General features: G+C 37.5%; 1 protein-coding gene and 1 non-coding gene across 3 annotated transcripts in view; both read right to left on the bottom strand.

The window, feature by feature from the left end:
- Window positions 1-392: 392 nt before the first annotated feature.
- The window catches only part of ETFDH (electron transfer flavoprotein dehydrogenase), a 38406-nt gene continuing 25592 nt past the window's right edge, over window positions 393-13206 (bottom strand). The window contains exons 8-13 of one of the 2 annotated variants that reach the window (XM_025385036.1): window positions 11988-12128; window positions 10565-10708; window positions 5857-6025; window positions 2741-2923; window positions 2258-2479; window positions 393-715 (exon numbers count right to left, since the gene is read on the bottom strand). In XM_025385036.1, the coding sequence (XP_025240821.1) occupies window positions 552-715; window positions 2258-2479; window positions 2741-2923; window positions 5857-6025; window positions 10565-10708; window positions 11988-12128 (1023 nt within the window). In that variant the 3' untranslated portion in view covers window positions 393-551. The remainder of the gene's footprint in view (window positions 716-2257; window positions 2480-2740; window positions 2924-5856; window positions 6026-10564; window positions 10709-11987; window positions 12129-13206) is intronic. The other variant, XM_025385037.1, reaches the window with a different exon arrangement.
- LOC112625668 lies at window positions 8504-8721 on the bottom strand. The gene has a single exon (XR_003119735.1). It is a non-coding gene; the product is annotated as a small nucleolar RNA U3 (small nucleolar RNA).

Below are 13206 nucleotides of genomic sequence, written 5' to 3'. Positions count from 1 at the left end.
GTTGGATGATGCTAAGTTTTCATGCTTATAGATAATACGCACACACACAAACACACAAACTTGTTCAGGGATGGGCATACTTTTTCTGCAAGGGCCAGATCATAAAGTTTTTAGGCTTTGTGGACCATGTAATCTGTCATACCCACTCAACTCTGTGGTTGTAACTCAAAATCAGCCATAGGCAATGTGTAACCAATGGGTATGGCTGTGTTTCAATAAAACTTTGGTCTAGAATATATATTGATTTTTATATTTGAATACTTAACATTGGCAAGTCAAATGTAAAGTCCAGTAGTGAATTTTGCTCTTGGTACTGAATCTCTGAAGAACTGAAGAGGTAGGAAGATGCTGCATTCTTATAAAGTTTATTTAAAAGAAATACTCATAATTTTTTTATAGGACAATCTTAGATATAGTATAAAATTTTTATTTCATAATCATTCTGTGTATATTCTGTTCAGTACTATGCAGAAAGACATTTTGACATCTGTTAATCTCTAAACATTTTAAAATTAGCTTGCCATACTTTAAAGAAACTGGTTAGCTGCAGTTTACATTCCATTGTAAGCAGGTCCTCCTCCACCTTCAGGTACCACCCAGTTAATATTCTGACTTGGATCTTTAATATCACATGTTTTACAGTGCACACAGTTCTGAGCATTTATCTGTAACCGAAATCCATCACCTTGTTCCACAGGTACAAATTCATAAACTCCTGAAAAGTAAAAATAAATCATATTGAAGTGCCTAACTTTAAAAATGTTTTAAATTCAAAAATAGAAATTTGAAGAAAGAGTAGCCACAGAAACCTTAAAGGTTGCTTTCTGAATGCTGACCCATAGAGAGTATTATGAAGACCTTGGTGCATTGCCGTTGATGTGAGTAGAAATTACATGTACATAATAAAAGGAGGTACAGCAGTACTCGGCTGAGTTGTCTCACTATCAAGGGTACTCGACACTCAGTGTTTGAGTTCCACACAACCTCGAAGTTCTCCCTTATTCACAGTTGTCCTCTCTCCACAGAGGACAAGTTCCAAGATCCCCAGTAGACACCTGAAACTTCAGGTAGTACCCAACTTAACGCTGTCATTCAGAAGACATTTCTGTTCATGTATTTCACCCACAAATGTGATGCCTTTTCCATCTTAAGGAAGCACTTGCCACACTCTGGCCATAACTTCTACAGTTTGAGGTCCAACAGCAAAATGCACAAATTTCTTTTTCCTCTTTCACAGAAGATACAGTCTTATGTAGACCTTAGCAACCTCAGCATAGGATTTTTTTCTCTATAGAGAACTTTCTCCTTTTCACTTAAAGGAAGCACTTCATGGCATCTCTGAATTGTCAGCATCACTACTCTTGCATTGTGGGGACATTTTTAAGAGTTACTGGACAGAAGCATGATACTGTGACAGTCAATCTGATGATAACTGAGATGGCTACCAAGTGACATAACGAATGTTATGCGTGAATATGCTGGACAAAGGGATAATTCATATCCAGGGACAAGCCAGAATGGTACACAATTTAAAACTTAACGTGCACAATTTAAGACTCGAGAATTACTTGTTTCTGGAATTTTCTTATTTTCAGACCATGGGTGCCTGGGGGTAAGAGGAGCCTGATGGTACAGCTAAAAAACCAAATTAGATCCAGTCCTTAGTAACCTCAGGGAGTTTAAAACCCACCGTAATGACAAAAGTCAAAAGACCAAGTCACACTATAGCTGCTTTTGTGAATGTACTAGTTTTCAAGTATCTGAGTAGTATTTTGTTCTACCATGTCATTTGAGATCTCGTTCCTACTACTGTAATTTCAGTTGAAAGCTCAGCACTAAAAGAATATTCATGGTGAATTTAAAGTTTCAGAGCATTTTTTGGACTGAATGTAACCATAATGTGTTATTCTAGCACATGCACCCAAATACGTACAGATGAGCTGCCCATACGTACAGAAATAACTTTAAATAGTCACATGAACATGCAAAGAGAGGTATTTCATCTTCAAGAATCTTCATCTTAGTCTGAGCGTACACACAGGGCTTTTTTTTTTTTTTTTTTTTTTTGAGAAATGTCATCTGAACTAGGCTTAACAAAACCAGTAGTTAAAAGTATACGTTTCCTAAAGGAAGCCGGAGGAAGTCATTTACAATTTCTAAGCAATGGAAGGAGATACAGAAATCATTTTTTAAAAGAACAGAATCACATTACTAAAATGTTTAAAGCAAATATTTAGGAATAGATGGAAATTATTACCTGCAGGACAGAATCGCTGCTCGGGCCCATCATATATCGACAGATTTCTATTTACAGGTATACTGTCATCTCTTAAGGTTAAATGTGCCGGCTGGTCATGTTCATGATTAGTACCACTCAGAGCCACAGATGACAAGAGGTCAAAACTGATCTGTCCATCGGGTTTTGGATACTCAATAGGTGTACAATCCTTGGCTGGCTTGAGCCATTCAAAGTCAGAACCTTCAACAATTTTGAGGGAAATGCTTAACAAAATATAATTTTGAAGTACTTTTTCTTAAGCCTATTTGTATAAAAACTTCAAAATGTTATTACACGAAAGAAATACGACTAGCCCTCAAATAATAATATACTGTTCTTAGATACTAAATTTATAATTTCTCCAAGCAAGTTTAAAACATTAAAACGATCACTTTGTCAAATTAATGGATCCCATTCATGATTTTTTAATGATCATGTTACTCATACTCTCATTTGAATTACCTTTATGTTTCAGAGTCCATGGCTCCATTCCTCTCAATATCCAGTAAAAGATTCCAGTGTAAATCATCCCTCCATATACACCCAGTACTCCGTGGCAAGACGGTCTTATATTTCTAACAGAATATAGCTCTTTCCATACCCAGGAGTTCTTCAAATTGTCTTCATATTCAGTTACATGGAGTCCTTTTATTGAAAACATGAAATGTTAGTGTGAAACTGCCCAAATGTGCATAAAATACGCTAAAGTATTTTGCTACTTTGATACCTGATGAGTGAATTTTTTTTTTTTTTTTTTTTTTTTTTGAGACAGGGTCTTGCTCTGTCACGCAGGTTGCAGTACAGCGGTGTGATCATGGCTCACTGCAACCTCCACCTCCCAGATTCAAGTCATCCTCCCACCTTAGCCTCCTGAGTAGGTGGGACTAGGGGCACATGCCACCATGCCCTGCTAATTTTTGTATTTTTGGTAGAAAGAGGGTTTTGCCATGTTGCCCAGGCTGGTCTTGAACTCCTGAGCTCAAGTGATATGCCTGCCTTGGCCTCCCAAAGTGCTGGGATCACAGGCATGAGCCACCGCACCTGGCTGATAGTGAATCTTCAGTAATTTTTAAAAACATGGTCCACACTGAAGACTCTCACGTATAAATGTTGGCATCTTCCAAAAAGACAACCATTAGATACAGATGTTATTAATAGGCAGTAAGGCATTTGATTTCTTATATTGGTAGCATGGAAAATTAGTTTAAAATTTTAGTGAAACTGAGAAGCTTTAAGATAAAAAGTTCATGCCATGCGTGGTGGCTCAAGCCTGTAATCCCAGCACTTTGGGAGGCCAAGACGGGTGGATCACGAGGTCAGGAGATTGAGACCATCCTGGCTAACACAGTGAAACCCCGTCTCTACTAAAAATACAAAAAAACTAGCCGGGCGAGGTGGCGGGCGCCTGTAGTTCCCAGTTACTCAGGAGGCTGAGGCAGGAGAATGGCGTAAACCTGGGAGGCAGAGCTTGCAGTGAGCTGAGATCTGGCCACTGTACTCCAGCCTGGGCGACAGAGCGAGACTCCGTCTCAAAAAAAATAAAAATAGAAATAAAAATAAAAAGTTCATGCTACCTGTAACAGTGAAAAAATTTCTTAATTTACAACTCTAAACTATTTCTACCTGCTATGGGTTGAAATATGTCCCCCAAAAAATAGGTTTTGAAGTCCTAACCTCCAGTACCTTAGACTGTGACCTTAGTAGTGGCTGTAGATATAATTAGTTAAGATGAGGTCTACTACAGTACAGTGGGTCTCTAACCCAATATGACTGGTATGCTTAGAAGAAGAGACAGAACTGGGCACAGTGGCTCTAGCCTGTAATTTCCAGCTACTTGGGAGGCCAAAGTGGGAGGGCAGCTGGAGCCAAGGAATTTAAGATTGCAGAGACCGAGGATTGCACCACTGCACTCCAGCTTGGGGAACAGAGCGAGAACCTGTCTCTAAAAACAAAAACCCACCACTTCATAGTGAAAACTCAGTGCTTGCACTTAATATTTAAGAGGACAAATTGGTTCCCTTACGGCCTTTGGTGGATTCCACATGACTTCTTTTTCCAGTTATTGTTTCCTGTTCTGACTCCACTCCCCTTTTCTTTAGGCTTTAACCCTCAATCTAGTCTTTGGTGATATACTGGCTCCAGTATTATCTGTGTGTGGTACTATATGCACATGATACAGTTCAAGTATGGCTGGTGGTCCAACAAAGAATGATACTTGACAAGAAAATCAGAAAAAAACTTCTACCCAGTCCTTGCACTCCATCTCGGCTATTCCATTCTCCCTGAAGTGCCCTTTGCCCTTTCTATTTTCCACTTCATCTCCCCATGCTAGGCCTCCATTCCTACAAAGATTTGAAGGCATAACCTGGTTACATATCTCTAACTAGAGGAACATATACTGGGGATTCTAAGAAATAAGACTCATTTATCAAGTATCTATGGAGTCGCTACTGTGTGCCAGGTGTTTAGGATTCACACTAAGCAACACCCCTAGTCTCTTGGAGTTTTCATCCAAGTGGCAGATGATAAAAAGGTGATAAATAAGTAAATGATACAATGTACCAAAAGGTGGAAAATGTGCTAGAAAAGGCCATTCAAGGGGAACTGGGTGGGTGTGCGCTGTGTGTTGTGCGTTAATTGGTGTGGTCAAGGCAGAACCACTGTGAGTGCTACTTAAACAAAGGCAAAGAGAACAAAGGAGCCAGCCGTGACCAAAGACCATTAGGTGGGAGTGCTTGGCATGTTCCGGGAACTGTAAAGAAGCCAGTGTGGCTGGAGTTGGTAAAGGGTCTTTTTAGGTTAAAGGTTTACTGAGGTATAAGTGCTGGCTGTTTCTCTCCTCCACAGCAGAAGAGTCATATACCTATACTTACAAAGCTTGCTGAAGAATAGGTAGCTAATTCTGCCTTCTGCAAAGGTGTTCTATTGATACTTTAGTATTTGGGAGGTATCTTAATTGTGTATATTACATGTATGCAATATAAATATGTGTGCAATATAAATGCAGTACTTTCATATTTGTAATAGTTTCTAACTATGTGGGACACTACTGGTACTTCTTTTTTGTGTGGGGGGGATGGAGTTTTGCTCTTGTTGCCCAGGCTGGAGTGCAATGGCATGATCTCAGCTCACTGCAACCTCCACCTCCCAGGTTCAAGCGATTCTCCTGCCTCAGCCTCCCAAGTAGCTGGGATTACAGGCACCTGCCACCACACCCAGCTAATTTTTTTCTATTTTTAGTAGAGACGGGGTTTCACCATGTGGGCCAGGCTGGTCTTGAGCTCCTGACTTCAGGTGATCCACCTGCCTCAGCCTACCAAAGTGCTGGGATTACAGGCATGAGACACCGTGCCCGGCTACCACTCTTACTTTTTTACTTTTTTGATGTGAATAAAACAGAACATTGTAGTAAAAAATCACTGACTGTAATTACTGAGAATAGGTCATGTAGTTTTCTTTGCATAGCATGCTTCTTAATACTTCTAAAGTGACAGATGAAATACAAATCTTTTAATGTCAATTGAAATACACGTAACCCAGCAATTTTCTTTTTTCTACTTTACACAGGAATTTCTTACCTATTGTCTTTGATTGGAGATTTTCACTAGTTAGTTGATTAAAAATAGATTCTGCTGCTAAAATTCCACTTTTCATTGCTGTGTGAGTACCTTTGATCTTGGGAACATTCATAAAACCAGGACTACAACCAATTAGTAAACCACCAGGAAAGGTGAGTTTCGGTATAGACTGAGGAAAGAAAGATTCAGAATACATTTGTTAGCTCAAATTAAACAAGCACAACAGAATACTCCAAATCAGTCTTAAAGTCTTCTAGAGCTGTAGGGAAAGGTTGAAAAATAAATACATGAAAATGAATTGAGCAAAGGAATAAAACAGAGCAAGGGCAGTTTTCTTCTTCCTGCCCTAAGAGTGAGCATTAGGACTATTACTATTTTTCTGTGAGAGTTTTTCTTTTTTCCTCCTCATAACTAATCTACATGGGACAGACTTAGGACTGAAGCATCAATATGTTTTAAATAGAATGTTTTATTTACAGATATCCATGTCATAGTTAAAATATTCTCTAAACCTGAATGCTGTTATCTAAATTGTGATTTGCTTGCAAATCAAAACCACAATGAGATATCATTTCACCCTAGTTAGAATGGCTATTATCAAAAAGACAAAAAATATTCTGGTGAGGATATGGGGAAAACTCACACATTGTTGGTGGAAATGTCAATTAGTACAACCATTATGGAAAACAGTATAGAGGTTCCTAAAAAAGCTACAAATAGAACTACCATATGACCCAGCAATCCCACTATTGGGTATATATCCAAAAGAAAGCAAGTCAGTATGTGGAAGAGATATCTGCACTCTCATATTTATTGCAGCACTATTCACAATAACTGCCAAGCTACGGAATCAAACTAAATGTCCATCAACAGATGAATGGATCAACAAAAGATGGTATATATATATACACAATGGAATACTATTCAGCTGGAAGAAGGAATGAAATATTGTCATCTGTGACAACATGGATGAGCCTGGAAGACATTATGTTAAGTCAGTCAAGCACAGAAAGATAAACATCCTATGCTCTCACTCATATATGGAAACTTAAAAAGTTGATCTTACGGAAGTGGAGAGTAGAACAGTGGCTACTAGAGGATGGGAAGGGTAGAAAGGGATGCTGGGAGTGGGGGTGGGATACAGAGAGACTGGTTAATGGATTCAGAAATACAGCTAGATAGGAGGAATAAGTTCTGTTCTATAGCACTGTAGAGTGACTATAATAAAGAATAATTTATTATTTTTTCAAATAGCTAGAAGAAAAGATTTTAAATATTACCAACACAAAGAAATGATAAAGCTTTGAGGTGATGGATATACTAATTACTCTGATTTGATCATTAAACATTATATACATGTATGGAAATATCACATTGTACCTTCTCTTCCCCCAAAATTAAGTGGACCTGAAAATTTCAAAGAGCATATAAAAAAACTGTGATTTGCTTTTACATGCATTCGGGGTAATACAAGACTTACAAAGGATACTATACACCCTCTTTGTTTTACTTTGACAGCTAGGGATATAAACCTATGCTCTAATCATGGCACCACTGCAACTAGCTACCACCCTAAACAATAGATTCTGATTAAGGACAAGCTGAATTTCCAAAATTAAATAAAGACAATTCTTTGGACCTTAGTATACATTTCTGATAAAAAAAAAGTAATAAAGAGTGGGATATTTTTCAGTTTAGACAATAAATGTCTATATGTACCCCACAATATAGCAACTGAACTATAGATGGTTTGCATGAGAAAATGTACTCTTATAGTTTAAAGAGAGCCAAGCAGTGCTGTTCTTTCCACATTATGTATTTTTTTCTTCTATGAGGACTTCTTAAAGTAAGCCATGGGGTCTTTGTTGAGAAAATGGTGAGTGGTACATTTGGCTGATGGTATTAAGAGGGACTCAGAGGTGGGGGTTAACAAAACTATTGACATCAACTGCAAAAGAGACATGGTGAGCACTCTGTCGCCACAACTCTCATCAATGAGGGAATGGTAGTGAAAAGCAAAACTAGGGGGCAGAAGGAATGCTGGTAAGAGAGAAGGATCAAGTCCTTTCACAGTATATGTGGGGAATGAGTTTATGACTGTGATTCTCAGACCAAACTCAGTTATTAGGACCACTTAGATAAAAGAGCATTAAATCAAGACCACAGAGCAGACAATGGGGAGGAGGTGGTATCTGGAGTGCTACTAGCTGAAAACAGATAAAGATTAGGGACTTAGATGATGACAATGCTTTTCTCAAATAAGGCTGTGGCTTTGTTGACACCAAGTTTGATTCAAGAACCAGAAGAATGTGAAATTTAATAAAAGGATATAAACTATGAGTTCAAGTTCGTCCAAAATAGGTGTTTAAATCCTAAGAATAAAAATATTATGCCCAAGGAAAAAGTATGTTTTTAAGTTCTAGGAGGATCCTACCTTGGGTGGGCTGGGTTACTGGCAGCTATGCACCTTGTTTGGGACATTCATTAAACTAGGGCTACAAGTAATTAGAAACCCACTAGGGGAAGGTGAGTTTTGGTATAGTCAGCTGAAGAAGGAGAAAAAAGCTAGACAGTATTTGTTAGCTCAAAATAAACAAAACTGAACGTTTCGAATTGTTGTCTCTTCTTTTTCTTTACCTAAATGGGAGCCACTCAGACTGCATCCTTTCCCTCCCACTCTCCCTAAGGAAGGGAAAAACAATCATCAATGCCGAATGGCAGCTGAGCAAAGCAACATCGAGAGCGGGCAGCATCACGCTCGGGAGGGAATACTGCACTCTCCTGGTGGTTTCTGGTGCTTGCTACACCTTCAGAGAAACTTCTCTAGTATTGAACTACAGAAACCATCCCTTATAGTCGTTGTTGCCTCTTAAGGTCTTCAAGACCTTAACTGGAAATAACTTTCTGAATCTCTGGCCAATGAAATCAGAAAATTCAGGTGAAAAGTGTGTGGGTGTGTGTGTTGTGGGGGGAGGGAAGAGTCATCTCTTCCTGTCAATTTGCAAATCATTTGACATGTTTGACATGCTTAAGTACACAAGGTAGATGGTTTTCAATAAAAATCTGTGTGTACTATTGAATATACTGAAACCTTTATAAATTACAGAGTAGGGTTAGGGTGACAGTAACTATTATGGACATTATTTTAAAAAGTTTAATAGGCTTGAATACAGTTATGTAATTCAATACATATTTCTACCAAAGGAATTGCTACCCTAGAAACAAAAACAATCTCATGAGAAGTAATCTCATGACAGACTTTGGGGACAGGGATATTTTAAGATTCTAGTGATTATGTTTCTAATGTAGCTATGGTTTTGAGTTTATGAAATACTATTACAGTAATAAAGTATTTAGAACCTCACTTTTAAAGATAAGTAAAGGCTGGACGCGGTGGCTCACACCTGTAATCCCAGCACTTTGGGAGGCCGAGGCGGGCGGATCACGAGGTCATGAGCTTGAGACCATCCTGGCTAACACGGTGAAACCCCGTCTCTACTAAAAATACAAAAAAATGAGCCAGGCATGGTGGTGGGCGCCTGTAGTCCCAGCTACTCAGGAGGCTGAGAAAAGAGAATGGTGTGAACCCGGGAGGCGGAGGTTGCAGTGAGCCGAGATCATCGTGCCACTGCACTCCAGCCTGGGCGATAGAGCAAGACTCCGCCTCAAAAAAATAAGAAGATAAGTCAATTTTCCCTCCCTAAATTTTCCTATTATCTGTTACTTTTATAATAATTTTTTAAAAAAGAAATCCAATTTCCAAGATAGTCCTAGATTCCTAGAATATTAGAGACAGAGGGATCATCTTTATTTTACAGATGATCTCTTAAGGCCAGAAAAGTTAAGGAACTTGCTCCAAATAATTTGGTACAAACTTTACAGCAGATTTTTAGATCATCTTAACTGTCTGATAACATTTCTACAACAGTATTAACAGCTTTTATGACAATTAGCTACTAGGTCTTATTTCACTGTTTAATACATAATGAATACATTATATTTGAGAAGATTTTGAATGTATATAAAAATAGGACAATTAAGGCAAAAGCTTAACAGAGGTAATCTAAAAGGCATGAATGTTACTAGGTAGTTGGAATGAATGAATTTTGTTTGCTGAAAACTAAATTTGCCTTTGAGTTTCCTGGCAGTTAAGGAATAAAGAGAAATATTATGGATTACAGTTTTAAATTTATGGTTAAAACAACTAACAAACAAAATGTCCATGAATTTATCTCTAGAGATCAATATATTATTTTTTGTTTTTGTTTTTGAGATGGAGTCTCATTCTGCTGCTCAGGCTGGATGGCACAATCTTGGCTCACTGCAACCTCCACCTCCCAGGCTCAAGTGATTCTCCTGTCTCAGCCTCCTGAGTAGCTGGGACCACAGGTGCTTATCACCACGCCTGGCTAATCTTTCTATTTTTTGTAGAGACGGGGTTTCGCCATGTTGCCCAGGCAGCCTGCCCAACTCGGCCTTCCAAAGTGCTGGGATTACAAGCATGAGCCACTGTGCCCAGCCTGATATATACTTAAAACTAAATTCATGGCGTAATTTTGAAGTACTGTGTGATACAGTTTATTTATAAACGCTACATACTTTACTTATTTTGATATTGTTTTTATTCTTTATCTAAATTTGTTACATTATATGTTCAATTCTGAATTTACAATACAGAAATAAGGAAAATAAAAGTTGGAAGAGTTACCTGAAAGCCACCTTCATTGAGAGCTCTGGCTCCGTATGCAATCCTTTTTCCACCTTCCAAGGTTGGCCGAATGCTAGGATGGTGTTTCCACCTCTGGAATTCTCTAAATGGACTCAGATATGGATTCTGATAGTCTAGACCAACCTTAAAATTTTACATTTATATTAAATTAGGCATTTTTATTTCAAATTAAATCAAGTGAAAATGTGAGCAATGTGTATCAGAAAACATGTATGTTAAATTTCTTGTACTCAAAAGTATTTGGAGCACTATGTGCAGTAATGCAAATGTAAATTAAAAATTGTATAAAATCTGTTTGGAAAAGAAACGGTAAAGAAAAGGATAGCATGTGTTTATTATCATCAAAATTATGAAAATTTAGAACATATTAACAAATTCTTGTGCTCCGGAACTCAAAGTCCAAATTAGAAAAACAGAACTATCATGAGATTAGAAAATAAAAATGAACAACAAAAAAAACAAATTAGAACAGTATCTGTAGGTAAGCATCTCAGATTATGTTTCTATGAAAGCAGCTGTAATGATTTATTATACATTAATACCAACTTGAAATAAACTAATAATCTATACTATAGTACAACTGAGGCAAAAATAAAGAAAAAGGATGTAAACTACACTTAGAGAAAAAGAGGAAAATAAATATAGAAGGTTACATTTTATAAAGCTTTACCAAAGTGTTAAAATTGACCACATCTTTTTCCTTTGATACAATTAAGTCAGGCATAAATATCCAAAGGTGATGGGATGAACATTTGACTGGGGGTCAAAAAACACCAATAACATATAAATTTAACAGTGTATCATATGGAGGTCTAATCATGACACTAAACTATAAAGCTGCCACCAGTTGCAAGGTACAGAAACTAATTTTTCCATTCTTGGTAATGTTCAATATGTAATTTACTGCAACGATGTGCAGGAGGCCAAAAAAGGAGAAACTGCTTGTATTTTTAAAAAGTTTTAAGTTCAAACTTAGTGCTAATTTCGTTGTCAGTGGTAGCATGCCACAGTGGAAATGGAATTTGAGGTCAGACAAGGTCAGGCATTTCTGCCTGTTATTTAATGGGTGTATATGGGTAAGTTGTTTAACTTATTTGGACTTCAGTTTTCTCATCTGTAAAATAAAGATATACCTATTTCAGCGTTATTATGAAACTTATGTAGTTTCAGAAAAGCATCCAGCATAGTGCCTGGAGTGTAGCAGCTACTATTACTATTGCTACGTGTGTTTAGTAGACTTAATGACGCAGCAGCCAGAAGCACTTTACATACTGATAAAATTAGAAAGTACGCTTTAAATGATAAGCATTTTACAGTCTTCAGATTCAAAACCCTTATTTTATAACACTGATGGTAATATAACTCTAGCAGTCGAATTTTCCATAATGGGAATATAACTTACCACAAGACCAAGAGCTACTAGGGGTTCACCTTCATTCAAATGATAGAGGAAAGATCCTCCATAGGTATGTCTGTCCAAGGGCCAACCAACTGTGTGATCTACTCTCCCAGGTTTCCAGTTCTTTTCATCAATAACCCATAACTAAAAACAAACAAACAAAAAATAAGTCCTGTAGTATTTTAAAAATGTTTTTATGTCACCACGATGCATAAAACTTGCCAGGTTTAATGTCTTATTTATGAAAATTACAAGTGAAAAACTGTAATATAAGTATACAACAAAATTACTTCAAATATCAAAGAAGGCTGGGCACAGTGGCTCACACCTGTAATCCTAGCATCATGGGAGGCTGAGGTGGGCAGATCACTTGAGGTCAGGAGTTTGAGACCATCCTGGCCAACATGGTAAAACCCCATCTCTATTAAAAATACAAAAATTAGCTGGGCATGGTGGCGGATGCCTTGTAATCCCAGCTACTCCAGAGGGTGAGGCATGAGAATTGCTTGAACCCGGAGGCAGAGGTTGTGGTGAGCTGAGATCATGCCACTGCACTCCAGCCTGGCTGATACAGCATGACTCAATCTCAAAAAAAATAAATAAATAAAATAAAAAAAATGCAGGTGGATCACCTTGAATATCAAAGAAAATTATATCAAACTGCAGCATGAGTTCCAGAGTAAAGAAACAGGTCAGAAAACTTATGAACTCTTAAAGACATTAAATAGATTCTCAAATTGATAAAGACTTTTATACAATTATAGGAAATCAGGAAATCCTACTGAAAGGCTGAGGGAAAGTTCTGCGGTACTGGTAGTGTTCTCTGTCTTCATCTGGGTGACAGCCACAAGGGTATGTTCACCATGTAAAAATTAATGTACACTTAAGGTCTCTTTGTAATAGACATGTATTCTCCAACAAAGTAATTTATTCCCTCTGCCCTGCCCTCCACAATTGAAATAAATTGTTCACCCTCTTTTCAGACTGGTAAATTTTAAATTTTGAACAATTTCTATCTGAAATATTATCTAAAAATCAGATAATATTGTGTGCAATCAGACATTATGTGCAATCTATCAAAACAAACCCTTATTCAGAATATAACGAATCTAGTTTTATATAACTTTGAACCTTTCTGAGATTTAACCTAAAATAAATTTTTTGTTGTTAATTACTGTATTTTTTAATTTTTTAGAGATGGGATCTCACTCTGTCACCCAGG

The sequence above is a fragment of the Theropithecus gelada genome, chromosome 5 (genome assembly GCF_003255815.1).
Source record: "Theropithecus gelada isolate Dixy chromosome 5, Tgel_1.0, whole genome shotgun sequence".
Lineage (NCBI taxonomy): Eukaryota > Metazoa > Chordata > Mammalia > Primates > Cercopithecidae > Theropithecus > Theropithecus gelada.
Note: the sequence above shows the minus strand (reverse complement) of the source record. Positions and strands in the feature narration are given on the sequence as shown.